General features: G+C 43.7%; 3 protein-coding genes across 5 annotated transcripts in view; 1 reads left to right on the top strand and 2 right to left on the bottom strand.

Annotated features, from left to right (window-relative positions):
• The window catches only part of CIITA (class II major histocompatibility complex transactivator), a 41,664-nt gene extending 40,553 nt beyond the window's left edge, over nt 1-1,111 (bottom strand). Inside the window, exon 1 of the mRNA XM_090151379.1 lies at nt 884-1,111. The gene's annotated coding sequence lies outside the window, so the exon portion shown is untranslated. The remainder of the gene's footprint in view (nt 1-883) is intronic.
• Nucleotides 29-9,077, top strand: TVP23A (trans-golgi network vesicle protein 23 homolog A). 2 transcript variants are annotated; one of them, XM_031606954.2, is made up of 7 exons: nt 29-226; nt 329-408; nt 4,389-4,533; nt 5,430-5,519; nt 7,043-7,168; nt 8,416-8,545; nt 8,905-9,077. In XM_031606954.2, exons 1-7 carry the CDS (start codon nt 218-220, stop codon nt 8,964-8,966), a joined length of 642 nt encoding a protein of 213 aa, XP_031462814.1. In that variant the 5' UTR covers nt 29-217; the 3' UTR covers nt 8,967-9,077. The 2 variants fall into 2 exon arrangements, with proteins under 2 accessions (XP_031462814.1, XP_031462813.1); XM_031606953.2 differs by having other exon boundaries at nt 218-408.
• Nucleotides 9,078-9,178: 101 nt separating this feature from the next.
• NUBP1 (NUBP iron-sulfur cluster assembly factor 1, cytosolic) lies at nt 9,179-14,957 on the bottom strand. 2 transcript variants are annotated; one of them, XM_031606952.2, is made up of 11 exons: nt 14,583-14,957; nt 14,390-14,491; nt 14,106-14,242; nt 13,914-13,982; nt 13,343-13,375; nt 12,991-13,081; nt 12,366-12,520; nt 11,635-11,745; nt 11,408-11,510; nt 10,653-10,736; nt 9,179-10,157 (listed from the first exon to the last, which is right to left on the bottom strand). In XM_031606952.2, the coding sequence occupies exons 1-11, from the start codon at nt 14,950-14,952 to the stop codon at nt 10,105-10,107; spliced, it is 1,308 nt and encodes a 435-aa protein (XP_031462812.2). In that variant the 5' UTR covers nt 14,953-14,957; the 3' UTR covers nt 9,179-10,104. The 2 variants fall into 2 exon arrangements, with proteins under 2 accessions (XP_031462812.2, XP_090007510.1); XM_090151384.1 differs by lacking the exon at nt 14,106-14,242 and having other exon boundaries at nt 14,583-14,700.
• Between the last annotated feature and the right edge of the window lie 174 nt (nt 14,958-15,131).

Below are 15,131 nucleotides of genomic sequence, written 5' to 3'. Positions count from 1 at the left end.
TTCCCCTGGGGGCGGCCGTGTGAGCGGAGGAGCCCCGGGCCCCGCGCTACCTCAGCCCGAGCCGCCCGCCCACCCGCGGGCGCCGCCGCGCAGCTCAGCGCGGGCAGCGAGGCTCCGCCGCGCCTCAGCACCGAGCGGGCCGCGCGCGGGGCCGGCGGGATCCTTCTCCCTCTGACACCTCCGGGCGCCGGCGACCGCCACGCTCGGCGACCGCGGCATGAAGCAGGTAGAGGCGCGGGCGGGAGGCGCGGGGCGGCGGGCTGTGGCGGCGGCGCGGCCTCCCCGCCCCTCGGCGCTGACGGGAGCGATGTGGGGGTCCCCGCCGCAGGCGCTGGTGGACGACACCGAGGACGTGTCTCTGGACTTCGGCACCGAGGAGGAGCTGGCGCTGCGGAAAGCCAAAATCAGGTAACGGGGAGCGGAGCCGATCGGGCCCCGCCCCACCACCGCAGGCTCTGCTCCCGCCGGCCGCTGCTGCCGCGTGGCGCTCGGGCCGCGTTCTGCGCGGGGGCGGCTGCAGGGAGAGCCCCGACACAACGCCCCGATATATCGCCCTGACACACCGCCCCGACACACCGCCCCGATATATCGCCCCGATATATCGCCCTGACACACCGCCCCGACACACCGCCCCGATATATCGCCCTGACGCACCGCCCCGACACACCGCAGCACCGCCACAGCGCAGCGTTCTGCTGCTTGGAGCTGAAGGGCCCCCAGCCAAACGCTGTGACAAAATGAGGTGTATGGTAGCATCATAGAACGGTTTGGTTTGGAAGGGACCTAAAAAAACCAGCCAGCTCCAACCTCCTGCCATCGCAGGTTGCCACCCAGCAGATCAGGCTGCCAGGCCCGTGCATCCTCCAGAACTTCTCTGGCTAACCTGTGCCAGTGCCTCTGAATAAAGGCCAACTCCTTCAGCCTGTCTTCACAGGAGAGGTGCTCCAGCCTCATCTTCATGGCCTTCCTCTGGACCTGCTCCAACACCTGTCAAAGGGAATTGCCCATACACAAACATCAATACCTCATATAATCAGCTCTCTTCCCTCCCACCATGCTCCAGATGACTGTGGTAGATTGCAACATTAGCATGTCTTGTAGGCATAAATAAAATAAGGGACACTAAGCCTCCACAGCTTATCTGAGGCACACAAGCAGTCACGCAGATTTACAGTACAATTGCTCAGCTCTACCAGTGTCTGGTGGAACGTCTCAGCCCTTCCACTACGCTAGACTTGCAGCAGTCTGGCTCCATGGTGAGCTGCCATGACATAGCATTAACATCCCCAGCTCTGTTTTCTGTGTTCTCTGCCATGGCAGCAGGTTTGAGGAAGGTTTGCGTTCTGTTCTGTATTATGGTGTGGTTCTGGAGCACATGGCATGAATGGAGGTGACTGAACTGGGAACTAAAACTTGCAAGTGTTGCATGCAGCAGGCACAGCTTCACTGTGGAACCAGACTGGAGTCTGGTGGGAAGTGGAACAGTGCTGAAGTGCTTGTTTCAGGCCTGTGACACCAGCCCTGTACTGTAGAGCTCTGTTCTGCAGGTTCATGCTCCCTGATAACCATACCACAGTGGGCTCACTTCGTTTAGAAGCTTATTTCACCAAAGACTGCTCTTCTTTCTTACCCTCACTGTGACAATGCTAAAGGATAACCTCTTATTGAAATATTTCGTGCTGTAGAATACAGAAATGAAACTGCTCGGATTCTTTGGAAATAGAAAAACAAACTTCTCTGTGAGCAATCATGTGCAAATGAGCCTGGTACACAACCATGAGCTGCAGAACTTCATTGCCTATAAGAGATCATAATGACATATTCTGGACCTTTGCTTTTATTTAATTTTATCCCGCTTTCATACATCTTGGACTTACTCAGTGTTTGCACGAGCCGTGACAAGTTGTACATTTGTGATTCTCCAGCATGTGTGCAAGCGCTCTTTAGAACCAAAAGGTGCACAGATAATGGTGCAGTTGGTGGCTGCTTCTGTTAGGAGGAGAGCACAGCCTTGCACAACTTGCAGCTCTGTGCAGTATCAAAACATTTGATCAGGATCAAGCAGGAGCATATGCTCACTTCTGTTTCACATTGGTCAAGTAACACAAGATGATGGAGCCAGAGGGTCTGGTTGCTCAAAATTGGCCCAAATATATCTGAAGTTCTGGATAGGAGATGCAGAGAGTGGCATGCAGAGCTGCCGTGGCACTTGGAGCAGGTGCCTGGGTAACACTGGTTCAGTGGTACATCGTAGGGTTGACCCGGTTTGATCCCTTAATGCAGGGTCCAACTAAATTCATAGGAGTTCATTCCTATCCTAATAGGCATCATCCTTGCAAATGGAACAAAGTTATTAATGATATAATTGGTAATAGTTTAGTCTTATGAGAAGTTAGTGTGCTTTTAAAGCCTACACTGTCTTCCGTTAGTACAAGAAATCATGTTAGTTCATACAATTTCTTAATTGCTATCATACTTCTGGGAACTGTATTTTTAAAAAATGTATCAAATACAATTGAAAATGTATTCACTAAGAGCTTAAGTCAAAAAGCATGCAGAGGCTTTGCCTTCACGCTTCAATGGTTTCCTTTGTATCGGATTATTTGTTCAAAATTCTGTTCCTATATGGTAGAAAGTATAAGCTTCATCTGGTGGCTGTAAGTTAGGGAAATACATGTTTGCTCTGCTGGATGAGGAAGCAAACAGTATGAACTGGATTTGTTTAGTTTCAGAATTGTATTTATTATTAGCATAAATATGTGCACATTTTCTGCAAATGAGGGAGTTATGCAGGGAACAACAAACCAGTGCTGAGCAGTCTGCCTCTTCCTCCCCTAGGACCTGCAGATGTGTCTCTGGCCTGAGCAGCTATATCTCTATATATCTGTGAGGGGCTTGACTCTCTGTAGTCCCCATAAAAAGCATTCAGGGCTGTAATGTGGGCCTCCTGCTTCTCCAGAGTGCCCCCAGCATAAGTGTAAAAGCTGTCTGCCCTGATGCTCTCTAGGGTTGCAGCCTACAAGTGGCCCTTATTACTACAGCATACTATTTGTGCAGCTGAACTCTTACATCATGTTGAAGAAGAAGTACCAAGGCAGGATCTGCTTTTGGCAGCTCACAGGATTCCTTCTGCCTGTGTAAGAAAAAACCCCTTTCATTTCACATGTCACGTGTTTATCTGTAAGTCAGAAGTTTTTGGAAAGTCTGTGGTTAGTGTGGGCACAGCAGTAACTGCAAGATTCAGCTGTGTGTCATTCTTGCTTCTCCAGTCAAGCAACTTTACTACAGCACAATATTTCCATTATATAATAGTTGACTTCTACAATAAATAGGTAAATAAATAGGTATGGAGTAATAATATTACAATAAAGGAATACATATAGTAAGTACTATAATTTAAACTCTATTCAAATTTATGAAGATTTATAATATGCATATGAAATTTTTAATTATACTTAATAGAATAAGAAATAAAATAGCCAGATAGTTAATGAAGGTTTGGGCCATACTACTGTTAATTGTTTAAAGAGGTAGAGGGGCTTAATGAAACAATACAGATGGAAATAAGCCATCTTATTTGGAAAACAGATTTTATTCACTATAGTTTCAAGGGAGGAAGTTACTCAGGTGGAATGGCTTTTAATTAACTATCATTTTAAACTCACAGAAACAGCTGTTTCTGTTGTCTTGCACTTGGCATATTACCTGGACTGTGCATCTTATAGCATTTCCCCAAGCCTACGTCCTACTGTACAGACCAACATTCAACTCTGTACAGTTGGTTCTTCTACTGAAATTTCCCTCAGTTTTGTTGTAGGCCAAATCTCTTTTGAGAAGCACAGCACAGATATGTTGTGAAATTAATGACCGTTCATTCAGAAGAATTGTAAACTTCCTAAATTGTACTCACTCTGTAAAAGGAAGTGTTCACTTTCAGTTATTCCATATGAAGGTTCATTTTGTCTTTCTATATCATTTTAATTCCAGAGAGTTGCTGGTCTTGTTTTTAAAGCACTTTGGAAAGACACAAGATCTGTCTCAATTAATTCCTTTGTGCTCTGCGATACAGATGGAGGAGCTGGGATCGAAGTGCTGAATGCAACTGCTCACCAGATTCCTTCATACAGCACCACGAAGCTCATGCTGTGCAGGTTTTGTTCCATCTTTGAGGAAGCATTAATACACAACAATTGCTGTTCTTAGCTGCAGATGGGAGGTTGGTTATTGGAAGTATCATCACTTTGATCATTTATCAACATCTGAGATAACAACTACAAACTGAGATGCCACTGTAGACCAGAAATAGTTGTTGTACTGCTCTGTCAACATATACACTAACTGTCCTTCTTGTCCCATAACTTCCTAAGTGCTCTGTGTTGTTTTTCCAGGCACCCACTGGCCACCTTTTTCCACCTGTTTTTCCGAGTCAGTGCTATTATTACCTACTTGTTCTGTGACTGGTTCAGCAACAGCTTTGTTGCCTGTTTTGTCACTATTCTTCTTCTTCTGTCCTTTGACTTTTGGTCAGTTAAGGTAAGATGATCCTGAATAGTAATTACCTTTGGAAAGTATTGTTATGCCATTAACAAATATATATACTATTAATAAAAAGGGAAGATATGTACTGAAAGGGAGACAGACATTGTGATCTGTTGATTTAGTAAATGGGTCAATCCTGTTTTATACAAGACTCTTACATATCTTAGTCACTGATGTAAGTTACTAACATGGTAGGAAAGCAGCCTTGTCACAGACAGATTTGTTTGTATACTTTGTGTATCCCTAGGAAAAAATAGAGATGGTTGTTTTCAATAAGGATGGGAAAGGACCCAGAGGATGTCTGGAGCTGCAGTGCTGTGCCTCACAGCCCTCAGAGAACCCAGCTGTGGTACCAGCACCATAGTGATGGCCCAGGGGGTTGGTGGGGCCAGCCTGGAGTCCCCAGGGGTACAAAGAACAAACTTTAAGTCCTGTGTGAAACACTGATATGTCTCCAACATACTGTAAAATTATAGTATTGATCCAGGTTCAAAAATACTTTCTTAATTTAATTGTTTGCTTGATTCCAAGCAGCTCACTTGTTTATAATTAATTTTCCATCTTTTTTTCAGTGTGTTTTCGGTTGGGGTTCTCTCAGTAAGAATTTATCAGTCTTTTGCAAGTAACTGACTTAGGAAAGATGCACCCTATCATTTCTTATCTAAGTTAATATTATTGTATTAATGAGCAAATTAGGAGAATGGGTCTCTCCATTTATATTAACTCATCTGTCCTTAGTGACTGTCGTGCACAAATTGACAGAGGCTTTAGAAATAAGTTTAGTACCTGGTAAGAAATACCATTTTCAGACATGCTTGTCTTTATTTTAAATGTTTTCTGACAAATGAGTGATGCAGCTGCTTAATGCAAATAATTGTTTCTGTCACTAGAATGTGACAGGAAGACTCTTGGTTGGTTTACGTTGGTGGAACCAGATTGATGAAGATGGAAAAAGTCACTGGGTATTTGAAGCAAAAAGGGTAAGAATGATAATTAAAGGCACATGACAAGCAGAAAGCATGTGAAAAGCTTGTCGTATCCATACTAATTAAAAAAAAGGAACAAATGAGAACAACTTATAATGAATCCATCTTCCCATAGTTATTTACAAAACAGAATTATCTTCAGGAAAGAACTATGTTGAAAGCAAGGCTGAATAGTTCAAATTCATTTCTTAAAAGTTAGTATCTTTTATTGATGTTCATGGAATATGCTGGGCAGCAGCACCCAGATTCAGGAGCATTCTAACTCTGCTAGTGCTGAGCAAAGAAGCCCTGTGAAATGGCACTTGGATTGCTGCTCAAGTCAAGACTGCCAGTTCCACATTTGTTTGCTAACACAGTGTCCAGCACCCCAGCAGACAAGAGCTTGGTTGAACAACACTCAAGTGTTGTACAGTAGGTCACCCCTTTCATGCAAAGCCAGAGGTGCACACAACTGAGGTGCTGAGCCCAATGAGAACTGCCCCAGAGATGCAGGCCAGCAGTGCCCTCTAGCAGCCCTGTGTGCAGCTGGGGCTGTACCTGCAGGAATGCAGCAGGCAGTGTGGCTGCACACCAGTAAGAGGATAGCAAACGTCAGCTTTCTGCCTGTAATTTAAGTGAAATCTAGGATACAAGCAAGTCTGCAGGAAAGCAGAGAAGCTGGAAGACCTCCAGTGTATCACAGTTTTGTGGAGCTAAGAAAGACAGCAAGAGCTTTCTTGGCACTTACAGTAAAATGAGTAAGTGCATTGCCTACTTCACTTACTGCAGTTTGTCAGTCAGCCTACAAGTACAAAGTCAGCTCACCTCTGTGGGCTCGAGCCTTCAAAAACTTCTGGCAAATAGGTTGATTAATGTGAGAATCATAACAGCAGAGGAAGGAAGGTATAATTAGGGTAGATTGTATTTTTGTCCTGGTTTACTGATGAGAACTCCTTTATCATGGCACAGTCTGGGGTACGCACTGTTCTCTTACTTCCCAGTCTGGAGCTCCATTTCTTGCCACTCCTCTGGCAGCTTTTTAAGATCTCCTCTGTGGGGTGGGTTTGCTTAGAAGTATGACAAGTCATTCAGCACCAACCAGCTGAATGCACTGCTGCTGCTGGGACAGAAGCTCAAACTAGAAATCTTACCAGCAGCTGAGGTGTGCTGGAGGACAGTAACACACCCAGAACATCACAACTGCCTGCCCTTTTCTTTGGGAGGGCTGCAGCCCTTTAGCTCTTTCAAGGGTGGAGTTCTCAGCTGCATTGACTTATTTTTCCCCTGAACAGTAAGTGCTAGTGCAGCATCACTGCTGGGTAATGTGTTGGTAATTATGGTTACATGTAATTAAAATTCTGTTTGTAGCACTGTCTTCTGTGTCACACATCTCTCAGGACTTAGTAGGAATCTGATGCCAAATTGAATTAAATGTAATAAATTTATGTGAAGATTTAGGTCAGTTCCTCCTTCGTTGATCTGTTATTTATTGTGGGTTTTGGTTTTGTGACTAAAAGTTTCAATAATTTCCTTTGTAGGTGCCTACAATAGCTGCCTCAACTGAAGCTGAAGCTCGAATCTTTTGGCTTGGCCTCATTATCTGCCCAGTAATTTGGACAGTGTTTTTTTTCAGCACCTTGTTTTCCCTGAAGCTGAAATGGCTGGTAAGTCTGGGGTTACTGAATGCACGATAGCTGACAAGCAGTGTTAGTTGAGGGAAAACCCAGAGCTGTGGTTTTGCAAAAATCTTTACATCAAGATCTCTAATGTTACAAAAATTCCAATAAGAACTTGAAATCAGAGTTTTCTACAGTAAAGCCTGGCTTTACTGTGTTACCAGCTGTCAACAATTTCACCTGTCTCAAGAAGGGCATCTTAAAAGGTTGGCAGAATTGTATCTTCACTTTTAAGTATAGCAGCTTACTTTTCCCCAGAGCTATGTACCCCATACACTGCATTATGCTAACAGACTTTAAGAAATCATCATGTTTTCCCCTGTAAACTTTTCTATTAAGTGTCTGCATAATCACCATAGAATACATTTTGTTACGTCGCTGTGCTAAGTATGATTTTGTTATTGATTTTAAGAGGTAAAGTGCCTTGCATACATACTGCTACATAACAAACAATACCTGAGATTACATTTTATTACTTAATGGACCAGGAAATTCATCTGAGTATGAATTGATTGCAAATAATTAACTGCTTTATAGTGGCTCAAATGGCATCACTAAAGAAACAATAGTTAAAATTAAACCAGCAGTTATTATCCACCCTTAGTTTTGAAAACCAGAAATTGGACTAAAGCTAGCAATGAAGATGCATGTTGCTCATACATTGGGAAGCAAATTCCACAATGAAAACGCAATAGCTTCTACGAAACAAAGTTTCTTTGAGCCTATGAGCACCAATGGTTCCACCTATTTTTACTGCCTGCTACTGGTGGATACTGATTTGTATCTATTGATGCTCTTTGTAAACCTGCAAGTTACAGGATCTTACTTACAGTGAGGCATTTGTCAGCAAACATATCTGCAGGGTTGCTGTGTATCTGCTTATGAAGATATTAGATATAAGTCAGGCTTAGAAGAAGTGAAATGATTATAGAATCAGTTGGATAGGTGCTTTTTTCTTTTTTTTGAATAGGAGTTTAAATATTTCAAGATACAGAATGACTTGAGCCAAAAATTGTAACACTTCTAAAAAAATGTCTTCTCTTACTGAAAGGGATTGCTGTGTTTAATATGAATGTATATCTTTTAAGGTTATTCATTATTTGAAGCAATATATTTCTTATACATATATATATAAAACATGTTTCTTATAACATATGTATGCATATATTTTCCATGCGTACAGTCTACATACATGGCAGCATATTCACCTCTGCTAAACTTCTGTTTGTCTGCAGGCTCTTGTCATAGCTGGTATCTCCCTTCAGACTGCTAATTTGTATGGATACATCCACTGCAAATTAGGGGGACAAAAAAGCATCAGCAAAATAACTTCAAGGTTTTTTGTCACAGCAGATGTTGCCAAGAGTAAGTATTAAAGTTGGTCTGCCAGCAGTAGCCCATGAAATATCAAATGCTGACCTGCCTCATACTGTTATAGGCTTTGGCTTCCTCTAGATACTGGTTCCTAACGTATCTTCTGAGCTCCCACCATGGGGTTGTACCCAAAGTCACTTTGCTCTGTATTCAGGAGCTGGCTGAAGCTCCATGGCTGAGCAGCTTCTAAACCCCATGATGAATTTTGGTTAAATGCTCGGTACGATGCTGATTTGGCACGACATGTGGGCATTGCTAAAAGGGCCTTAAATCCTCAGGTTTCCAACAGCCTCTTCCCTGTGTATATTAAAATGATGCTAACAGCTGCCTGTCATGTTTTCACTCAACAGGACAGAGCAGGCGGATTTCAGAAGACTGCATTGAGGAACATGGGAAGACACGGACCAGATAATCATTTAAGGAAAAATAAAAGGATGAGCAGTAGGAGTTCTCATTTATTAAAGCTGATTTTCATATGAAATTATTGAAGTAAAGCTCTTCTAGAATTGCCTGCATGAAATAATGATTTTCTATCATTTGTTTAAAAGGCTCCTAAACCTCTCAATCTACTTCAAAATAACATTTTCTCCCAAAGGCAGTTTGCTTGTAGTTATGCAGAACTTCAAAAAGCAGACGTTATCTTGAGAACCTGAAACTGCTAGATTGTCCTGAGCACCAAAATGCAGCCAGAAGACAATCATTTGTTTAATTCTGAAACTAAAACTAATAAAGTGAAAGTACCTTTTCCTCCTGTACACAACACAGATTTCCCAAGTCTTTGATTCTTTGGTAAAAAGAAATTACAGTTGTATAAGGGCAGCTTGGTTAGGGATGATTATTATTTTTAAAGTGCTCAGTTTTAATATCTAGTACAAGGAAAAAAACAGTGTCATGCAGCCATAGTTAACAATCAAAATCCATTAATCTTATGCTGATTTGTGTAGAAAATAAAATTCTGTACTTGTGCTGTTAACTGTAAGCTGCCTAACCTCTAGGTGTTTTAAAACCAATGCCAATTGTAAAGAAAGAGGACATCACTTTGAAAATTCCACTCTAAAAACAGGTCTTTTCCACTGACAAAGATATTTATGTGATGTTTTTCAGTAAGAGATCTGGCATTCCAATTCATCCAACAGCAGAAGGCAGGACAGAGCCTACTGCACATGCATGTGAGAGTTTAGATAGAATGTCCCAGTGTCAAAGAAGCCTATTTTAGATTCAGCTTTGTGAATAAGATTTTGTCTATGCACGTTTTCAAAAGCCAACTTCATATTCAGGTATCAGGATGATAACAGTGGATGCAAACTGCACCTTTGTAACACAGACAAAGGTTCTTTTATTTTATTTAACTAACCTCATAGCAAGCTTTGAGACCAGCTGTGAATTTCAGAAATCTTGATTAATCTTTATGGAAAAAAAACCCTAAGAGAATGACATTAATACTAAGAATTTATTTGCAATATACAAAAAGAATACATTCCTTATATTAAGTCAAGGCAAGGCATAAGTTACTTTTCTATAATTACACATGAAGCATATTTTTATTGTGTTCAGATAATCTTTTCTTCTTGAAAATGGTGCTGATCACAGTACTCCTGAATCCCTGGAGAGACATGGAAAAAGTAATACATAAATACCAATCCTGCTGTCCCCTGCTGCTATCACAGGGTGGGCCTTTGTCACAGCCAAGCAGCGTTAGGAATTTTGTTGGTATTTTGAAACAGTACATCATTGGCTCCTGAGGTAGTTCACATGTAATTACAACCAGGAGGAGGCAATATTACCCAGCTGTATCATACTTAGTAGGCTCCCCTTGGTGGCCTGCTTAAAAATTGCTTGAGAGCAAGCAAACACATCTTTTCTTAATGATTTAAGCAAAAGAATGGAAACAGTTATTAAATACAATTCAGACACCAGTTTGTAAGTCTGTCATAACGAACAACCAAAAGAAGTAAAGATTATATTGCATGTTGCATTCTTAATTGCTATGCACGTGTACCCTGGTTTGTTTTTTGATTACACGTGACAGAAAACCAATTTCTAGCACCTCTAATGCACTGCAGAAGGGATCCACCTTCATTGTGATTTTAAGACTTACTTTGAATTATGTTCCTGTAAGATGACGTTGCTGGAGACTCAGGCACTTCAGACAAGAAAGACTGACCTTTGTCACAACTTTTTCCTGAAAGGACAGAAAAAGCATGAAAACAGTGCAACAGGAAAACAAGAACTTGTCTTTACTTACTGCTCATCCCACTATCAGTTACACTCCTCCAACAAACCACTGGTATCCACTCCTTTTAAGAAGTGGTTACATCAGTGATGGAGCTGCAGCTCACAGTTCTACAAAGGACCACTATCAGCAGGAAGTTTCAGTCGTTACTTTGGAAGTACTGGCCTGTTCCTCAAATCATTAAATCAGGTGTTCATTTCTAATAGCCAGTGAGCGATGAACCAAGGCATCTCACAATCCACAACAGAATTTGAGTCGTGCCAGTGACAGTGAAGACAGAGCACTAATTTTAATGCTTATCATTTACAAGTTGCTATTCTTTGCACAAGAATTTACTAGTTGTGTTCTCAGGTGATTACACCAAAAAGACATCACGTATTTAGAATAAGGATTAGACAGCTGAAAAAACGTGTAATAAAATCCTTATCAAGATGAAACATCAGGTTAAGTAAATTATCCGGTACTTTTCACACCATGGTATGTGTGATTCAAACAGATGCTCTATGTAAAAAAGAATATTTACCTGAGACACAAAACACTTAAATTTCTGTACGTCAGGCTTCCCAGTAAGAACACCAGCACAGTTTTAAAGCTGTTGTAGTGCAACACAGTAACATTACCTATTTGAGGATCTAGAGGCACTTTACCCAGGAGGGAAACATTTAAATTCTGGCACATCTTCTCTGCACCTCCAGTAGTTGGGGGAAAGATCTGAGATTCTTTCTGGAACAACGTGAAAATAAGAGTTACAGTGCTCCAATTCTGAGAACAAGGTGTTTTTCCAGAAATATTTTGTATGCAAACAACACCGAGATAAAGAAATGTTTTAAGACACAGATAGCCTTACCTTGCAGTTTGGACATATAAAGCCACTCATGTTCTCCACAACACCTATGATTGGCAGTTTCACTTTATGACAGAAGTTGATTTCTTTCCGAACATCCTGAAGTGAGACTTCCTACAAATACGAGGAAACAACTGGACTTTATAGTGAATTGCTTATAATCAATTGGCACTGTTCCCTTTATGCTCATCACAATACCTGTGAATTTGATGTAATTTGAATTTCAAATCTCTAATTTTTTCTTTTAAAAACGTACATCACAGAAATATGCCATTTTCTACTTGCAAGTCAAGCTTTCCCTCAGATTTTAAGTCTTTGTGTGACTTTTCCCTACTCCAACTGATTTATGGAAAGCATCATGCAGCTGGGAGGCAGCACTTCATTTGCTGTCAAACAGTGCATACCTTATCATTTAAACACTAAACTTACTGACTTCTGAGCTTTAAGCCACTGGTGACCAAATTACAAATGCAGCGATGCCAGCTCATATCCTGAAGAAGTGAATTAATGCATTTCACTTCATGACACAGATCAGACAGCTTTTGACCATGAACACTCAGTGGTGCAGAAGCTCACTTAGGTCCATTACTCCATCAAGGCATCCACCTAACTCATAAAGCAGTCAGCTGCACACACAGAGTAAGTCAGTCAGCTCCCTTCTCTGAAATTAAACACTGATTGTAAACCAAGCACTTGCTGTGCTGCTTCTGTGAATGGAAATAAAGATCTCTTACCTGAGGGGTAGTAATTATAACAGCGCCATCTATATGTGATGCACTGAGGTACTGCACAATTGATAGGTGCTCATCTGATGTTCCTGGAGGGGTGTCTACAATCAGGTAGTCAACTTCACCCCAGTCCACATCACGAAGAAATTGTTTGATCAACCCTAGAAGAGAGGACAAGAACGTGGGATTAAATGAAATAAAAATCCTTGTATATTTCAGTCTGCTTCAAATTTTAGAGCCCAGGTACACAAATCCTTCCCACTACAGTCGACTTGGGTACAGAAGTGCTTATTTTGCAAAGAATTAAAACAAACAATAAGCAAAAACCAAAACCTAATAAAGCATCTGATCCGCTGTATCCATTATTCAAAGAAACTAGAGAGGATATTGAGAAAAAGTTCTGTGATGAAAGTGGAAGCAGTAGCACAACTATATTCCACAGCTCCGGCTCTACTCTGCAAGAAAAATGATGAAGGTATGGTAACTACTACTGAACAGTGTGGAGTATTCACTGTTTTTTTTTTTGCCATTCCTTACTATATTAGATTTGTGCTATTAGCCAAGTAAGTTCATCTTCAGATATTCACTCTTCCGACCACGTAAGTTGTTGCTGAAAACCCTGAACACGTACCATTTTTTTTTGGTCCTCTCCAGATGACAGCATCGTCAGGACTACTGAGCAAGAACCCCACTGACATGACACCTAAGTTTTCCTCAACATACTAAAAGAGAAGAGAAACTCCATGCAGAACAGGAGAGAAATGGTAGAGGGGATGCACTACAGGTGACCTTTAGACAAAAACCACCTGGCATTTTCCCTGCATATTTTTAAGATTAATGAAATGCTTTCTGGGGGGTGTAAGAGACCCTCTGCCCGTCACCATTAATACAAAAGTACACTGTGCTTCTTCCCCAGTCCTTCTGCTCCTCAGAACAGTGTCAGACCCAGTCAGCCACCTCTGGGAACAACTGCCCCAGCTTACCACTGGAGACCATCCTGATCCACTCTGATGAACCTGAAAATTGAAGAGAGACATACAAAGTCACACTAGAAATTAATGCAGAAGTTATGTAAAAGATGAACAGAAGACAGAAGAGGATAAAAAGACCTTGCCTATGGATGTGGTGCCACTACACTGGACCAGTTTAATTAAAAATTGCAGAAGAGCTAGATCTCCATTAATAAGTGAACTGCTGAACGCTCTTGCTGGAGACATACCCATGATTTTATATAAATATGTGAAACATTTCAGAGCTGATAAAGAGCACCATGCTGGTACGACTCAGGTTCAGTGTTCGTGGATTAGCAGTGGATGCAGAGCAGAACCTGCCTGGCAGAACTGGTCACCCGGATGCCTGCGACCCTTTAACAAATGACAGCACACTGCATATCGGCCATCTCACCTTCTTTGCTCCCCTATCCCCTAGCTGGCTTCCCAATAGATGACATTATAGAAGCCTTAAATCTAAGCAGAGCTGAAGTCTTAAGGACACAGTGGGAATGCTTTTGTCTGACACATTCAGCCTCTCACTATAGGAGCGGTCCGAGCGCACCTGCTCTCCTTCCAGACCCATCATCTTAGGGATGGACGGCCCACAGATGTCGACGTCCAGCAGAGCAACCTGGAACACAAAGCAACGAAGGCCCGTGGAAACGCACCTGCACAGCAGGGCTTTGAATCCCAAGCCCCGCACACCGCAGCGAAACAAGCCGTGAGCGACAACGGAAGGCCGATCGCGCCCCACCTGTTTGCCCTCGTCGGCCGCCAGCCCGTGAGCCAGCAGCGCGCTGAACGTGCTCTTCCCCACGCCGCCCTTCCCGGAGAGAACCACGACGATGTGCTTCACGCCGCGCAGCCGCTCCCTCAGCTCCGCCGCCTCGGCTGCGGGCAGCGCGGCCGCGTCAGTCCCACCCCAGCGCGGAGCCCCAGCGCGGAGCCCCAGCGCGGAGCCCCAGCGCGGAGCCCCAGCGCGGAGCCCCAGCGCGGAGCCCCAGCGCGGAGCCCCGTCCCTCTCGCCGCCTCTCTCACCCGGGTCCGTTGCGGCGGCGCCGGCGGCGCAGAGCTTCTGGTTGGGGCATCCCTGACACGCGGCGGCCCGACCCGCCTGGGCGCTGCCGGTTCCCGGGCAGTCTGCGAGGGGATGCGACAGCTGCAGCACGAGGCCCGCCGGCGGCCGCGAGCACCGCAGCGCGCCTGACCCGCGCGGCACCGCGTTCCTCACCCTCCGGCCGCGAACCGTCCGCCGCCTCAGCCATGGCGCCGGCCTTACGCCACTTCCGCCGGGAGCGCGGCGCCCTACGCGCATGCGCCTGCAGCCGGGGGTGGCCGTACCGCCTGGGCGCTGGGGGGCGCTGCAGGGCGATAATGGCCGCGCTGCGCTGATGCGCGGGTGCTCGTGCTGGGAGTTTTGTGTCTACGAGGTTGTGTATCGCTCCAGAGAAATAACAATTTGCAGCAGTTTTGAGTATCTGTGGAAACCGCAGCGGTAAAATTGAGAACCCGAATGACCCCAGCTGGGCATCCTCTGTGTTCTGTGCTAAGGACAGGCGATCTGATAGAGCCGAGCATTGAGCCATGGCACCGTTCTTCATCTTTCCTGGCAGAAAATAAAACACCGCTCTAAGTAACTGTCCACATACCAAGAAAGGCAAACTAGGGACAGAAGTCTTGAAGCACAGTCAGTTTATGGGGAGCCGGCCTCTGGGGTCGGCTGCTGACCACTGCCTGTTACACCATTTCCATTTAAAGGGCATTGACCTCAGGTAAATGC

Source organism: Phasianus colchicus, chromosome 16, assembly GCF_987193195.1.
Source record: "Phasianus colchicus chromosome 16, bPhaCol1.hap1.1, whole genome shotgun sequence".
Lineage (NCBI taxonomy): Eukaryota > Metazoa > Chordata > Aves > Galliformes > Phasianidae > Phasianus > Phasianus colchicus.
Note: the sequence above shows the minus strand (reverse complement) of the source record. Positions and strands in the feature narration are given on the sequence as shown.

Bases quoted from the DNA above. Each gene is read 5' to 3' on its own strand.
- TVP23A (XM_031606953.2), top strand. From the start codon at position 218: ATGAAGCAGGTAGAGGCGCGGGCGGGAGGCGCGGGGCGGCGGGCTGTG. The intron at 5,520-7,042 runs GTAAGAATGATA...TTTCCTTTGTAG, and splicing joins GGGTATTTGAAGCAAAAAGG to GTGCCTACAATAGCTGCCTC. The intron at 7,169-8,415 runs GTAAGTCTGGGG...GTTTGTCTGCAG, and splicing joins CCCTGAAGCTGAAATGGCTG to GCTCTTGTCATAGCTGGTAT.
- NUBP1 (XM_031606952.2), bottom strand. From the start codon at position 14,952: ATGAAGAACGGTGCCATGGCTCAATGCTCGGCTCTATCAGATCGCCTG. The intron at 13,983-14,105 runs GTGGGGCGCGAT...TTTGTGTTCCAG, and splicing joins CGGCCGACGAGGGCAAACAG to GTTGCTCTGCTGGACGTCGA. The intron at 11,511-11,634 runs GTAAGGCTATCT...ACGTTGTTCCAG, and splicing joins TTATATGTCCAAACTGCAAG to AAAGAATCTCAGATCTTTCC.